Source organism: Oncorhynchus keta, chromosome 28, assembly GCF_023373465.1.
Source record: "Oncorhynchus keta strain PuntledgeMale-10-30-2019 chromosome 28, Oket_V2, whole genome shotgun sequence".
NCBI lineage: Eukaryota > Metazoa > Chordata > Actinopteri > Salmoniformes > Salmonidae > Oncorhynchus > Oncorhynchus keta.
The window spans coordinates 13541045-13556040 of record NC_068448.1 but is presented as its reverse complement, the minus strand read 5'-3'; the positions used below and the strand labels follow the sequence as shown (position 1 = coordinate 13556040).

Sequence of the window (14996 nt, the reverse complement as noted above, 5' to 3'; positions counted from 1 at the left end):
CCAGTCTCAAGGATACATTTACATTATGTAACATGGGTAGGTAAATGGTCAAAGGAAGGCAGGAGATGAAGGGAGGAGAAATTGGGAGGTGGAAGGAGAAATGGAGGGAAGGATAGAGAGGAGGGATGAAAAGAGAGGCAGAGAGTGAGATGGAAGTAGGAGGGAGAGACAGAGAGAGACACAGAGGAAGAAACAGAGGGATCGGGAGGCGGAGGGACCAATGAGCAAAGGTCAAGGACAGGGAGGGAGACAGAGGAAGAAACAGAGGGATTGAGAGGTAGAGGGACCAATGAGCAAAGGTCAAGGACAGGGAGGGAGACAGAGAGAGGCAGACAGGCAGTGGCATGTATTTATGGGTGCTAATGGAAGCCAGGCTTCTCCAAAAAATGTACAGGAAAAAAAGTTAGATTTCGTGTTTCATAATTGTCCTTCAATTTTCAAGAGACTGAATGTGTCTCAATGGAGAAAGCATCCGAGCGAGTGAAACTGTGCCGCCTGTCTCAGTATGTGTAGCCCATCTATCTGATGCTGTCTGATCAAAACAAGCAAGACATTGTTGTCGCCCGTAGCATTGAATGCAAAGGAAGCCAACAAGCATTTGGCCTCCCTTGATAAAAAATATATACAATAATAGCCAATCCAGCGTTTAGCTAAACTGAGTGAACTCAACTGTGAATGGTCCTTTCAAGGGAAGCCGGTTTGGATTTGTCTTCACACCAATCACATCACATCGAAAGCCAAACGCCATTAACAGAAAAAAAATTTAATGGTTGTATCTAGTTGTTGATGTCCTCCGGTGGCTCGCTAGCTAGATAGCTAAAATTGTCCCTTTCCTAAATTAGCCATGGATGGAGATTTTGATTTGGTCTTGTGGTTTTACTTAATTCTACATATTGGCCAATGATTATAGTGGCGATTCTGATCCACAGTGATTATTCCCACGCACTGCTACTACAGACAGGAGATAGGGATGAGAGAGAGAAAGAGAGGGAGAGAGACAAAGGGAGAAAGAGAGAGAGAAAAAGAGAGAGAGAGACAGAGAGAGAGAGAGAGAAAGAGACCGAGAGAGAGAGAGACAGAGAGAGGGAGCGAGAGAGAGAGAGAAAGAGACAGAGAGAGGGAGCGAGAGAGAGAAAGAGAGAGAGAGAAAGTGAGAGAGAAAGTGAGAGTGAGAGAGAGAGAGAAAGTGAGAGAGAGAGAGAGAGAGAGAGAGAGAGAGAGAGAGAGAGAGAGAGCGACTGTAATGACAGAGGTAAGAAGACAGTTTTTCAGCTGATCAGATTTATGTTTGAAGAGCTGCAGCCTCTAACTGCTCTATTATTGTAAGAAGAAATGTCAGGTTACACTCGTTTTTTATTTGTATACGTTATTTGTATATGTTTATTTGTATATGTTTATTTGTATTCCCGTTTTAGAGAGGGGTGTACTTCTCTTCCTCCTAATTCCTGTAGGTATCACCTCCTCCACGAGGAAGAAAGCAAGACTACATTTAGACTCACTAATGTGAAGGAGTCACACTAAAGCCAGATTTATTGAGGTGAAGTAGGAGGCTGAGGGTTTGTATTGTGTGCTGTGTTTGCAGGAATATTTTCTCATAATGAAGTTCTTTACTATGAGGCTGTGGCAACAACTTGTAGCTATTGCTGCACTTCCACAGACAGACAGACAGACAGACAGACAGACAGACAGACAGACAGACAGACAGACAGACAGACATCAATATGGTTAAAAGCAAAAGGAAGTAAAGCACTTACATTCATGTATTTGGTCTGTTAGTCCAGAGAGGCAGAGCAGCAAGAGAGCAAGGCAGAACAAGAAAGGAAGTATGTTACAGTCAAGACAGTCTGGCAGGAAATTACATTACACCGTAGCCAACATCGGTACTTGCCCTCATTTCCCCAACAAATTCCCCATCTCTGGTTGGGATCATTGTTCATTGAGAAGCAATGACCACCAATGGGCTATACATATGTATTCTACCTATTTCAATAAACAATGATTTTTACCCCCTCGTGGTCTCCCTGAGATGAATTCAGATGTGGGTGGTGTATTGATTGAGGGAACTGTCTCAGTGACTCTCATTGACATGAGAGACTTGTTAATTCAACAGTAGACACCTTGACCTTTACAATCGCCAGAATCTGGTCCTCCTCCTCTTCCTTCTCTTCCTCCTCCTCCTACTGCTGCAACTATTCAACCTGCCTCTCCTCCTCCTCCTCTTCCTTCTCTTCCTCCTCCTCCTACTGCTGCAACTATTCAACCTTCCTTTCCTCCTCCTCCTCTTCCTTCTCTTCCTCCTCATCCTACTGCTGCAACTATTCAACCTTCCTCTCCTCCTCCTCCTCCTCTTCCTTCTCTTCCTCCTCCTACTGCTGCAACTATTCAACCTGCCTCTCCTCCTCCTCCTCTTCCTTCTCTTCCTCCTCCTACTGCTGCAACTATTCAACCTGCCTCTCCTCCTCCTCCTCTTCCTTCTCTTCCTCCTCCTCCTCCTACTGCTGCAACTATTCAACCTGCCTCTCCTCCTCCTCCTCTTCCTTCTCTTCCTCCTCCTCCTACTGCTGCAACTATTCAACCTGCCTCTCCTCCTCCTCCTCTTCCTTCTCTTCCTCCTCCTCCTACTGCTGCAACTATTCAACCTTCCTCTCCTCCTCCTCCTCTTCCTTCTCTTCCTCCTCCTCCTACTGCTGCAACTATTCAACCTGCCTCTCCTCCTCCTCCTCTTCCTTCTCTTCCTCCTCCTCCTACTGCTGCAACTATTCAACCTGCCTCTCCTCCTCCTCCTCTTCCTTCTCTTCCTCCTCCTCCTACTGCTGCAACTATTCAACCTGCCTCTCCTCCTCCTCCTCTTCCTTCTCTTCCTCCTCCTCCTACTGCTGCAACTATTCAACCTTCCTCTCCTCCTCTTCCTTCTCTTCCTCTCCTCCTCCTCCTCTTCCTTCTCTTCCTCCTCCTCCTACTGCTGCAACTATTCAACCTGCCTCTCCTCCTCCTCCTCTTCCTTCTCTTCCTCCTCCTCCTACTGCTGCAACTATTCAACCTTCCTCTCCTCTTCCTTCTCTTCCTCCTCCTCCTACTGTTGCAACTATTGAACCTTCCTTTCCTCCTCTTCCTCCTCCTCCTACTGCTGCAACTATTCAACCTGCCTCTCCTCCTCTTCCTTCTCTTCCTCCTCCTACTGCTGCAACTATTCAACCTGCCTCTCCTCCTCCTCCTCTTCCTTCTCTTCCTCCTCCTACTGCTGCAACTATTCAACCTGCCTCTCCTCCTCCTCCTCCTCTTCCTTCTCTTCCTCCTCCTCCTACTGCTGCAACTATTCAACCTGCCTCTCCTCCTCTTCCTTCTCTTCTTCCTCCTCCTACTGCTGCAACTATTCAACCTGCCTCTCCTCCTCCTCCTCCTCTTCTTTCTCTTCCTCCTCCTCCTACTGCTGCAACTATTCAACCTGCCTCTCCTCCTCCTCCTCCTCCTCTTCCTTCTCTTCCTCCTCCTCCTACTGCTGCAACTATTCAACCTGCCTCTCCTCCTCCTCCTCTTCCTTCTCTTCCTCCTCCCCCTACTGCTGCAACTATTCAACCTTCCTCTCCTCCTCCTCCTCTTCCTCCTCCTCCTACTGCTGCAACTATTCAACCTTCCTCTCCTCTTCCTCCTCTTCCTTCTCTTCCTCCTCCTCCTACTGTTGCAACTATTGAACCTTCCTTTCCTCCTCTTCCTCCTCCTCCTACTGCTGCAACTATTCAACCTGCCTCTCCTCCTCCTACTGCTGCTACTATTCAACCTGCCTCTCCTCCTCCTACTGCTGCTACTATTCAACCTGCCTCTCCTCCTCTTCCTTCTCTTCCTCCTCCTACTGCTGCAACTATTCAACCTTCCTCTCCTCCTCCTCCTCTTCCTCCTCTTCCTCCTCCTCCTACTGCTGCAACTATTCAACCTGCCTCTCCTCCTCCTCCTCCTCCTCCTCTTCCTCCTCTTCCTCCTCCTCCTACTGCTGCTACTATTCAACCTGCCTCTCCTCCTCCTCCTCTTCCTTCTCTTCCTCCTCCTACTGCTGCAACTATTCAACCTTCCTCTCCTCCTCCTCCTCTTCCTCCTCTTCCTCCTCCTCCTACTGCTGCAACTATTCAACCTGCCTCTCCTCCTCCTCCTCTTCCTTCTCTTCCTCCTCCTCCTACTGCTGCAACTATTCAACCTGCCTCTCCTCCTCCTCCTCTCCTTCTCTTCCTCCTCCTCCTACTGCTGCAACTATTCAACCTGCCTCTCCTCCTCCTCCTCCTCCTCTTCCTTCTCTTCCTCCTCCTCCTACTGCTGCAACTATTCAACCTGCCTCTCCTCCTCCTCCTCTTCCTTCTCTTCCTCCTCCTCCTACTGCTGCAACTATTCAACCTTCCTCTCCTCCTCCTCCTCCTCTTCCTTCTCTTCCTCCTCCTACTGCTGCAACTATTCAACCTGCCTCTCCTCCTCCTCCTCCTCTTCCTTCTCTTCCTCCTCCTCCTACTGCTGCAACTATTCAACCTGCCTCTCCTCCTCCTCCTCCTCCTCCTCCTCCTCCTCCTTCTCTTCCTCCTCCTCCTACTGCTGCAACTATTCAACCTTCCTCTCCTCCTCCTCCTCTTCCTCCTCCTCCTACTGCTGCAACTATTCAACCTGCCTCTCCTCCTCCTCCTCCTCTTCCTTCTCTTCCTCCTCCTCCTACTGCTGCAACTATTCAACCTGCCTCTCCTCCTCCTCCTCTTCCTTCTCTTCCTCCTCCTCCTACTGCTGCAACTATTCAACCTGCCTCTCCTCCTCCTCCTCTTCCTTCTCTTCCTCCTCCTCCTACTGCTGCAACTATTCAACCTTCCTCTCCTCCTCTTCCTCCTCTTCCTCCTCCTCCTACTGCTGCAACTATTCAACCTGCCTCTCCTCCTCCTCCTCCTCCTCTTCCTCCTCTTCCTCCTCCTCCTACTGCTGCTACTATTCAACCTGCCTCTCCTCCTCCTCCTCTTCCTTCTCTTCCTCCTCCTACTGCTGCAACTATTCAACCTTCCTCTCCTCCTCCTCCTCTTCCTCCTCTTCCTCCTCCTCCTACTGCTGCAACTATTCAACCTGCCTCTCCTCCTCCTCCTCTTCCTTCTCTTCCTCCTCCTCCTACTGCTGCAACTATTCAACCTGCCTCTCCTCCTCCTCCTCTTCCTTCTCTTCCTCCTCCTCCTACTGCTGCAACTATTCAACCTGCCTCTCCTCCTCCTCCTCCTCCTCTTCCTTCTCTTCCTCCTCCTCCTACTGCTGCAACTATTCAACCTGCCTCTCCTCCTCCTCCTCTTCCTTCTCTTCCTCCTCCTCCTACTGCTGCAACTATTCAACCTTCCTCTCCTCCTCCTCCTCTTCCTTCTCTTCCTCCTCCTACTGCTGCAACTATTCAACCTGCCTCTCCTCCTCCTCCTCCTCTTCCTTCTCTTCCTCCTCCTCCTACTGCTGCAACTATTCAACCTGCCTCTCCTCCTCCTCCTCCTCCTCCTCCTCCTCTTCCTTCTCTTCCTCCTCCTCCTACTGCTGCAACTATTCAACCTTCCTCTCCTCCCTCCTCCTTCCTCCTCCTCCTACTGCTGCAACTTTCAACCTGCCTCTCCTCCTCCTCCTCCTCTTCCTCTCTTCCTCCTCCTCCTACTGCTGCAACTATTCAACCTGCCTCTCCTCCTCCTCCTCTTCCTTCTCTTCCTCCTCCTCCTACTGCTGCAACTATTCAACCTGCCTCTCCTCCTCCTCCTCTTCCTTCTCTTCCTCCTCCTCCTACTGCTGCAACTATTCAACCTTCCTCTCCTCCTCCTCCTCTTCCTTCTCTTCCTCCTCCTCCTACTGCTGCAACTATTCAACCTGCCTCTCCTCCTCCTCCTCCTCCTCTTCCTTCTCTTCCTCCTCCTCCTACTGCTGCAACTATTCAACCTTCCTCTCCTCCTCCTCCTCTTCCTCCTCCTCCTACTGCTGCAACTATTCAACCTGCCTCTCCTCCTCCTCCTCTTCCTTCTCTTCCTCCTCCTACTGCTGCAACTATTCAACCTGCCTCTCCTCCTCCTCCTCTTCCTTCTCTTCCTCCTCCTCCTACTGCTGCAACTATTCAACCTGCCTCTCCTCCTCCTCCTCCTCTTCCTTCTCTTCCTCCTCCTCCTACTGCTGCAACTATTCAACCTGCCCCTCCTCCTCCTCTTCCTTCTCTTCCTCCTCCTCCTACTGCTGCAACTATTCAACCTGCCTCTCCTCCTCTTCCTTCTCTTCCTCCTCCTCCTACTGCTGCAACTATTCAACCTGCCTCTCCTCCTCCTCTTCCTTCTCTTCCTCCTCCTCCTACTGCTGCAACTATTCAACCTTCCTCTCCTCCTCCTCCTCTTCCTTCTCTTCCTCCTCCTCCTACTGCTGCAACTATTCAACCTGACTCTCCTCCTCCTCCTCCTCCTCCTACTGCTGCAACTATTCAACCTGCCTCTCCTCCTCCTCCTCTTCCTTCTCTTCCTCCTCCTTCTACTGCTGCAACTATTCAACCTGACTCTCCTCCTCCTCCTCTTCCTTCTCTTCCTCCTCCTACTGCTGCAACTATTCAACCTGCCTCTCCTCCTCCTCTTCCTCCTCTTCCTCCTCCTACTGCTGCAACTATTCAACCTGCCTCTCCTCCTCCTCCTCTTCCTTCTCTTCCTCCTCCTACTGCTGCAACTATTCAACCTGCCTCTCCTCCTCCTCCTCTTCCTTCTCTTCCTCCTCCTCCTACTGCTGCAACTATTCAACCTGCCTCTCCTCCTCCTCTTCCTTCTCTTCCTCCTCCTACTGCTGCAACTATTCAACCTGCCTCTCCTCCTCCTCCTCTTCCTTCTCTTCCTCCTCCTACTGCTGCAACTATTCAACCTGCCTCTCCTCCTCATCCTCTTCCTTCTCTTCCTCCTCCTCCTACTGCTGCAACTATTCAACCTTCCTCTCCTCCTCTTCCTTCTCTTCCTCCTCCTCCTACTGCTGCAACTATTCAACCTTCCTCTCCTCCTCCTCCTCTTCCTCCTCCTCCTACTGCTGCAACTATTCAACCTGCCTCTCCTCCTCCTCCTCTTCCTTCTCTTCCTCCTCCTCCTACTGCTGCAACTATTCAACCTTCCTCTCCTCCTCCTCCTCTTCCTTCTCTTCCTCCTCCTACTGGTGCAACTATTCAACCTGCCTCTCCTCCTCCTCCTCTTCCTTCACTTCCTCCTCCTACTGCTGCAACTATTCAACCTGCCTCTCCTCCTCATCCTCTTCCTTCTCTTCCTCCTCCTCCTACTGCTGCAACTATTCAACCTGCCTCTCCTCCTCCTCCTCTTCCTTCTCTTCCTCCTCCTCCTACTGTTGCAACTATTGAACCTTCCTTTCCTCCTCCTCCTACTGCTGCAACTATTCAACCTGCCTCTCCTCCTCCTCCTCCTCTTCCTTTTCTTCCTCCTCCTCCTACTGTTGCAACTATTCAACCTGCCTCTCCTCCTCCTCCCCCTCTTCCTTTTCTTCCTCCTCCTCCTACTGCTGCAACTATTCAACCTATTCAACCTGCCTCTCCTCCTCCTCCTCTTCCTTTTCTTCCTTCTCCTCCTACTGTTGCAACTATTCAACCTGCCTCTCCTCCTCCTCTTCCTTCTCTTCCTCCTCCTCCTACTGCTGCAACTATTCAACCTGCCTCTCCTCCTCTTCCTTCTCTTCCTCCTCCTCCTCCTACTGCTGCAACTATTCAACCTGCCTCTCCTCCTCCTCCTCTTCCTTCCTTCCTCCTCCTACTGCTGCAACTATTCAACCTGCCTCTCCTCCTCCTCCTCTTCTTCCTCCTCCTCCTCCTACTGCTACAACTATTCAACCTCCCTCTCCTCCTCTTCCTTCTCTTCCTCCTCCTCCTACTGCTGCAACTATTCAACCTGCCTCTCCTCCTCCTCCTCTTCCTTCTCTTCCTCCTCCTCCTACTGCTGCAACTATTCAACCTGCCTCTCCTCCTCTTCCTTCTCTTCCTCCTCCTCCTACTGCTGCAACTATTCAACCTGCCTCTCCTCCTCCTCCTCTTCCTTCTCTTCCTCCTCCTCCTACTGCTGCAACTATTCAACCTGCCTCTCCTCCTCCTCCTCTTCCTTCTCTTCCTCCTCCTCCTACTGCTGCAACTATTCAACCTGCCTCTCCTCCTCCTCCTCTTCCTTCTCTTCCTCCTCCTCCTACTGCTGCAACTATTCAACCTGCCTCTCCTCCTCCTCCTCCTCTTCCTTCTCTTCCTCCTCCTACTGCTGCAACTATTCAACCTGCCTCTCCTCCTCCTCCTCTTCCTTCTCTTCCTCCTCCTCCTACTGCTGCAACTATTCAACCTGCCTCTCCTCCTCCTCCTCTTCCTTCTCTTCCTCCTCCTCCTACTGCTGCAACTATTGAACCTGCCTCTCCTCCTCTTCCTTCTCTTCCTCCTCCTACTGCTGCAACTATTCAACCTGCCTCTCCTCCTCCTCCTCTTCCTTCTCTTCCTCCTCCTACTGCTGCAACTATTCAACCTGCCTCTCCTCCTCCTCCTCCTCTTCCTTCTCTTCCTCCTCCTCCTACTGCTGCAACTATTCAACCTGCCTCTCCTCCTCCTCCTCCTCTCCTCCTTCTCTTCCTCCTCCTCCTACTGCTGCAACTATTCAACCTTCCTCTCCTCCTCCTCCTCTTCCTTCTCTTCCTCCTCCTCCTACTGCTGCAACTATTCAACCTGCCTCTCCTCCTCCTCCTCTTCCTTCTCTTCCTCCTCCTCCTACTGCTGCAACTATTGAACCTGCCTCTCCTCCTCTTCCTTCTCTTCCTCCTCCTACTGCTGCAACTATTCAACCTGCCTCTCCTCCTCCTCCTCCTCTTCCTTCTCTTCCTCCTCCTCCTACTGCTGCAACTATTCAACCTGCCTCTCCTCCTCCTCCTCCTCTTCCTTCTCTTCCTCCTCCTCCTACAACTATTCAACCTGCCTCTCCTCCTCTTCCTCTTCCTTCTCTTCCTCCTCCTCCTACTGATGCAACTATTCAACCTGCCTCTCCTCCTCCTCCTTCTCTTCCTCCTCCTCCTACTGCTGCAACTATTCAACCTGCCTCTCCTCCTCTTCCTCTTCCTTCTCTTCCTCCTCCTCCTACTGCTGCAACTATTCAACCTTCCTCTCCTCCTCCTCCTCTTCCTCCTCCTCCTACTGCTGCAACTATTCAACCTGCCTCTCCTCCTCCTCCTCTTCCTTCTCTTCCTCCTCCTCCTACTGCTGCAACTATTCAACCTGCCTCTCCTCCTCCTCCTCTTCCTTCTCTTCCTCCTCCTCCTACTGCTGCAACTATTCAACCTGCCTCTCCTCCTCCTCCTCTTCCTTCTCTTCCTCCTCCTCCTACTGCTGCAACTATTCAACCTGCCTCTCCTCCTCCTCTTCCTTCTCTTCCTCCTCCTCCTACTGCTGCAACTATTCAACCTGCCTCTCCTCCTCTTCCTTCTCTTCCTCCTCCTCCTACTGCTGCAACTATTCAACCTGCCTCTCCACCTCCTCTTCCTTCTCTTCCTCCTCCTCCTACTGCTGCAACTATTCAACCTTCCGCTCCTCCTCCTCCTCTTCCTTCTCTTCCTCCTCCTCCTACTGCTGCAACTATTCAACCTGACTCTCCTCCTCTTCCTCCTCCTCCTACTGCTGCAACTATTCAACCTGCCTCTCCTCCTCCTCCTCTTCCTTCTCTTCCTCCTCCTTCTACTGCTGCAACTATTCAACCTGACTCTCCTCCTCCTCCTCTTCCTTCTCTTCCTCCTCCTACTGCTGCAACTATTCAACCTGCCTCTCCTCCTCCTCCTCTTCCTTCTCTTCCTCCTCCTACTGCTGCAACTATTCAACCTGCCTCTCCTCCTCCTCCTCTTCCTTCTCTTCCTCCTCCTACTGCTGCAACTATTCAACCTGCCTCTCCTCCTCCTCCTCTTCCTTCTCTTCCTCCTCCTCCTACTGCTGCAACTATTCAACCTGCCTCTCCTCCTCCTCTTCCTTCTCTTCCTCCTCCTACTGCTGCAACTATTCAACCTGCCTCTCCTCCTCCTCCTCTTCCTTCTCTTCCTCCTCCTACTGCTGCAACTATTCAACCTGCCTCTCCTCCTCATCCTCTTCCTTCTCTTCCTCCTCCTCCTACTGCTGCAACTATTCAACCTTCCTCTCCTCCTCTTCCTTCTCTTCCTCCTCCTCCTACTGCTGCAACTATTCAACCTGCCTCTCCTCCTCCTCCTCTTCCTTCTCTTCCTCCTCCTCCTACTGCTGCAACTATTCAACCTTCCTCTCCTCCTCTTCCTTCTCTTCCTCCTCCTACTGCTGCAACTATTCAACCTGCCTCTCCTCCTCAACCTCTTCCTTCTCTTCCTCCTCCTCCTACTGCTGCAACTATTCAACCTTCCTCTCCTCCTCCTCCTCTTCCTCCTCCTCCTACTGCTGCAACTATTCAACCTGCCTCTCCTCCTCCTCCTCTTCCTTCTCTTCCTCCTCCTCCTACTGCTGCAACTATTCAACCTTCCTCTCCTCCTCCTCCTCTTCCTTCTCTTCCTCCTCCTACTGGTGCAACTATTCAACCTGCCTCTCCTCCTCCTCCTCTTCCTTCACTTCCTCCTCCTACTGCTACAACTATTCAACCTGCCTCTCCTCCTCATCCTCTTCCTTCTCTTCCTCCTCCTCCTACTGCTGCAACTATTCAACCTGCCTCTCCTCCTCCTCCTCTTCCTTCTCTTCCTCCTCCTCCTACTGTTGCAACTATTGAACCTTCCTTACCTCCTCCTCCTACTGCTGCAACTATTCAACCTGCCTCTCCTCCTCCTCCTCCTCTTCCTTTTCTTCCTCCTCCTCCTACTGTTGCAACTATTCAACCTGCCTCTCCTCCTCCTCCCCCTCTTCCTTTTCTTCCTCCTCCTCCTACTGCTGCAACTATTCAACCTATTCAACCTGCCTCTCCTCCTCCTCCTCTTCCTTTTCTTCCTCCTCCTCCTACTGTTGCAACTATTCAACCTGCCTCTCCTCCTCCTCTTCCCTTTCTTCCTCCTCCTCCTACTGCTGTAACTATTCAACCTGCCTCTCCTCCTCCTCTTCCTTCTCTTCCTCCTCCTCCTACTGCTGCAACTATTCAACCTGCCTCTCCTCCTCTTCCTTCTCTTCCTCCTCCTCCTCCTACTGCTGCAACTATTCAACCTGCCTCTCCTCCTCCTCCTCTTCCTTCTCTTCCTCCTCCTACTGCTGCAACTATTCAACCTGCCTCTCCTCCTCCTCCTCTTCCTTCTCTTCCTCCTCCTACTGCTGCAACTATTCAACCTGCCTCTCCTCCTCTTCCTTCTCTTCCTCCTCCTCCTACTGCTGCAACTATTCAACCTGCCTCTCCTCCTCCTCCTCTTCCTTCTCTTCCTCCTCCTCCTACTGCTGCAACTATTCAACCTGCCTCTCCTCCTCTTCCTTCTCTTCCTCCTCCTCCTACTGCTGCAACTATTCAACCTGCCTCTCCTCCTCCTCCTCTTCCTTCTCTTCCTCCTCCTCCTACTGCTGCAACTATTCAACCTGCCTCTCCTCCTCCTCCTCTTCCTTCTCTTCCTCCTCCTCCTACTGCTGCAACTATTGAACCTGCCTCTCCTCCTCTTCCTTCTCTTCCTCCTCCTACTGCTGCAACTATTCAACCTGCCTCTCCTCCTCCTCCTCTTCCTTCTCTTCCTCCTCCTACTGCTGCAACTATTCAACCTGCCTCTCCTCCTCCTCCTCCTCTTCCTTCTCTTCCTCCTCCTCCTACTGCTGCAACTATTCAACCTGCCTCTCCTCCTCCTCCTCCTCTTCCTTCTCTTCCTCCTCCTCCTACTGCTGCAACTATTCAACCTTCCTCTCCTCCTCCTCCTCTTCCTTCTCTTCCTCCTCCTCCTACTGCTGCAACTATTCAACCTGCCTCTCCTCCTCCTCCTCTTCCTTCTCTTCCTCCTCCTCCTACTGCTGCAACTATTGAACCTGCCTCTCCTCCTCTTCCTTCTCTTCCTCCTCCTACTGCTGCAACTATTCAACCTGCCTCTCCTCCTCCTCCTCCTCTTCCTTCTCTTCCTCCTCCTCCTACTGCTGCAACTATTCAACCTGCCTCTCCTCCTCCTCCTCCTCCTCCTCTTCCTTCTCTTCCTCCTCCTCCTACAACTATTCAACCTGCCTCTCCTCCTCTTCCTCTTCCTTCTCTTCCTCCTCCTCCTACTGATGCAACTATTCAACCTGCCTCTCCTCCTCCTCCTCCTCTTCCTTCTCTTCCTCCTCCTCCTACTGCTGCAACTATTCAACCTGCCTCTCCTCCTCTTCCTCTTCCTTCTCTTCCTCCTCCTCCTACTGATGCAACTATTCAACCTGCCTCTCCTCCTCCTCCTCTTCCTTCTCTTCCTCCTCCTCCTACTGCTGCAACTATTCAACCTGCCTCTCCTCCTCCTCCTCTTCCTTCTCTTCCTCCTCCTCCTACTGTTGCAACTATTCAACCTTCCTTTCCTCCTCCTCCTCTTCCTCCTCCTCCTACTGCTGTGTGCGTGTGTATGTGTGCGTGTGTATGCGTGTGTATGCGTGTGTGCGTGTCTGTGTGTGTGACTGATAGATGTGTGGGTGCAGGTCTGTGTGAGTCATTGATACTTTACTTAGATGAATAACAGAACAACAATAGCAGCCGCAGCAACCAACAATTCTTCCTCTAACTCCCTATGTGTCTCAAATAGCACTATATCCACTATATAGTAGTGTACTAGTAGTGCACTATATAGTACTGTACTATATAGTACTGTACTATATAGTACTGTACTTGTAGTGCACTATATAGTACTGTACTATATAGTAGTGTACTTGTAGTGCACTATATAGTAGTGTAGTATATAGTAGTGTACTAGTAGCGTACTATATTGTACTGTACTATATAGTAGTGTACTTGTAGTGCACTATATAGTACTGTACTATATAGTAGTGTACTTGTAGTGCACTATATAGTACTGTACTATATAGTAGTGTACTTGTAGTGCACTATATAGTAGTGTAGCATATAGTAGTGTACTTGTAGTGCACTATATAGTAGTGTAGCATATAGTAGTGTACTTGTAGTGCACTATATAGTAGCGTAGTATATAGTAGTGTACTAGTAGTGTACTATAAAGGGAATAGGGTGTCATTTGGAACAAATCCACAGTCCTCTAACTCTGTTATTAAATCAAAGCTGTAGAAAACTCAGCAACCTTGAAGTATAAGAATCAATTTCCCCGCAGGCCCACAAACCCAGTCTGTCTGCTCCTTGTGTTGTATAACTCAATTCCCTGTTGAACTACCCCGGCCTTCCAATCAGAATCTGATTTGCACCAAGAAAACCAGATCAATAGAATGACTAATGACTGAGTTGAGGTAATCAATTAAAAAGTAATTAGACACACTATGCACATAAACACAGATTGAATGCCCCAAAAACTCAGTGACCCTCCCTGTCTTCGTGGTTTAACACAATAGGTTTGATTTGGCTGCTGGGGAGCAAGGAGACCCCAGCGATGGCTAAAACCATTGACAACCATGTGTCGTTTTCAAGGAATTGTTCAATAAATGTTATAACTATTTAGTTTTAATATCATCACATATTGAGCATAGTCAGAACCTCATCACTACTGTCTCTGATCTGGCAGACTCACTAAACACAAGTTCTTTGTTTGTAAATGATGACTGAGTGCTGGAGTGTGCCCCTGGTTTATCCATAAATAAAAAAAACAAGAAAATCGTGCCATCTGATTTTAACTTTCACTTGAGTCCTTTTCGGGGGCAACCAATAAATCTTCTTTGGGATCGTTGTCCCTTCCACGGGATGGTTGAGCTAACATAGGCTAATGCGAATAGCATGAGGTTATAAGTAAGAGGAAAATGGATCCGGCTAATGGCTGTATCCAGGCACTCCACGATGCGTCGTAGATAAGAACATCCCTATGTTGGCCATATACCACAAACTCTCGGGCCGTATTGCTTAAATATATATTATGTTATATTACACATACAATACATTGATGTGTAAATAAGGTGAAGATGGTGTACTCACAGTTAGAAGGTATGTGTATGGCTCCTTGGCTGAGCTGGGGGGCGTGGGATAGGAGGAGAGAGAAGAGAGGGAGGAGGAGGATAGGGTGGAGGAGGAGATGGGGGCGTCGCCCCCTACTGCCAACCTGATGTTGCTGAGTGTGAGGCATTGCTCACTGTCCCATCAAAGTCCCACCTGCTCAACACACACGTGAAACGCACACAGAGGGCAATCTGCACACACTCCTGCCGAGCGTGTGACTCTGTCTCTGTTGTCACGCCCGATGTTAAGCCAGAGTTTCTCTTCCTTTTCTTCTACCTTTTACTCCTGGTTTCCTTTGGCTCTCAGCCTCTCTCTCTATTTTCTCTCTTTTTCGCTCAGGTCCACACCCTCCTGCAGTCTTCCCTAAAAGAAGGGGGAGAAGTGAGGGAGGTGGGGAGAAGAGAGGGAGGGGGACGGGGGCCTGTGTCAGAATAAGAGAAAAATGACCCTGCACCATGTGGTCAGGGCTAGATAGAGCCAGGAACACACACACACACACACATCCAGTAGCATGTTCATTCCAAGTTTAAAGACAACTCGCAGGAAAACAGCACATTAAGGTAATGACATAGATTTTTTTATTGATGTAGTTCTGTCCTTGAGCTGCTCTTGTCTATTAATGTTCTGCATTATGTTATGTTTCATGTTTTGTGTGGACCCCAGGAAGAGTAGCTGCTGCTTTTGCAACAGCTAATGGGGATCCTAATTAAATACCCCAAAAATACCAGTGTCCATTATGGAAGGACCAATCAGATAAGCAGATGGAGTCAACACCACAACAAGAGGGTGAACTAACAGACCATATGGGGCATAGACAACAGAGTTAGATTTATGAAGTGATGAGATGAAGTGATGAGGTGATGAAGTTACAAGGTGATGAAGTGACGAGGAGATAAAGTGATGATGAAGTGACGAGGTGATGAAGTTACG

At 50.0% G+C, this 14996-nt stretch overlaps 1 protein-coding gene across 1 annotated transcript in view; it reads right to left on the bottom strand.

Moving 5' to 3' along the window:
- Positions 1–14996, bottom strand: part of LOC118360508 (neural cell adhesion molecule L1-like) — a 165364-nt gene that overhangs the window by 48491 nt on the left and 101877 nt on the right. The window contains 2 exon segments of the mRNA XM_052484931.1: positions 1755–1769; positions 14046–14429. Of these exon segments, the coding sequence (XP_052340891.1) occupies positions 1755–1769; positions 14046–14193 (163 nt within the window). The 5' untranslated portion in view covers positions 14194–14429.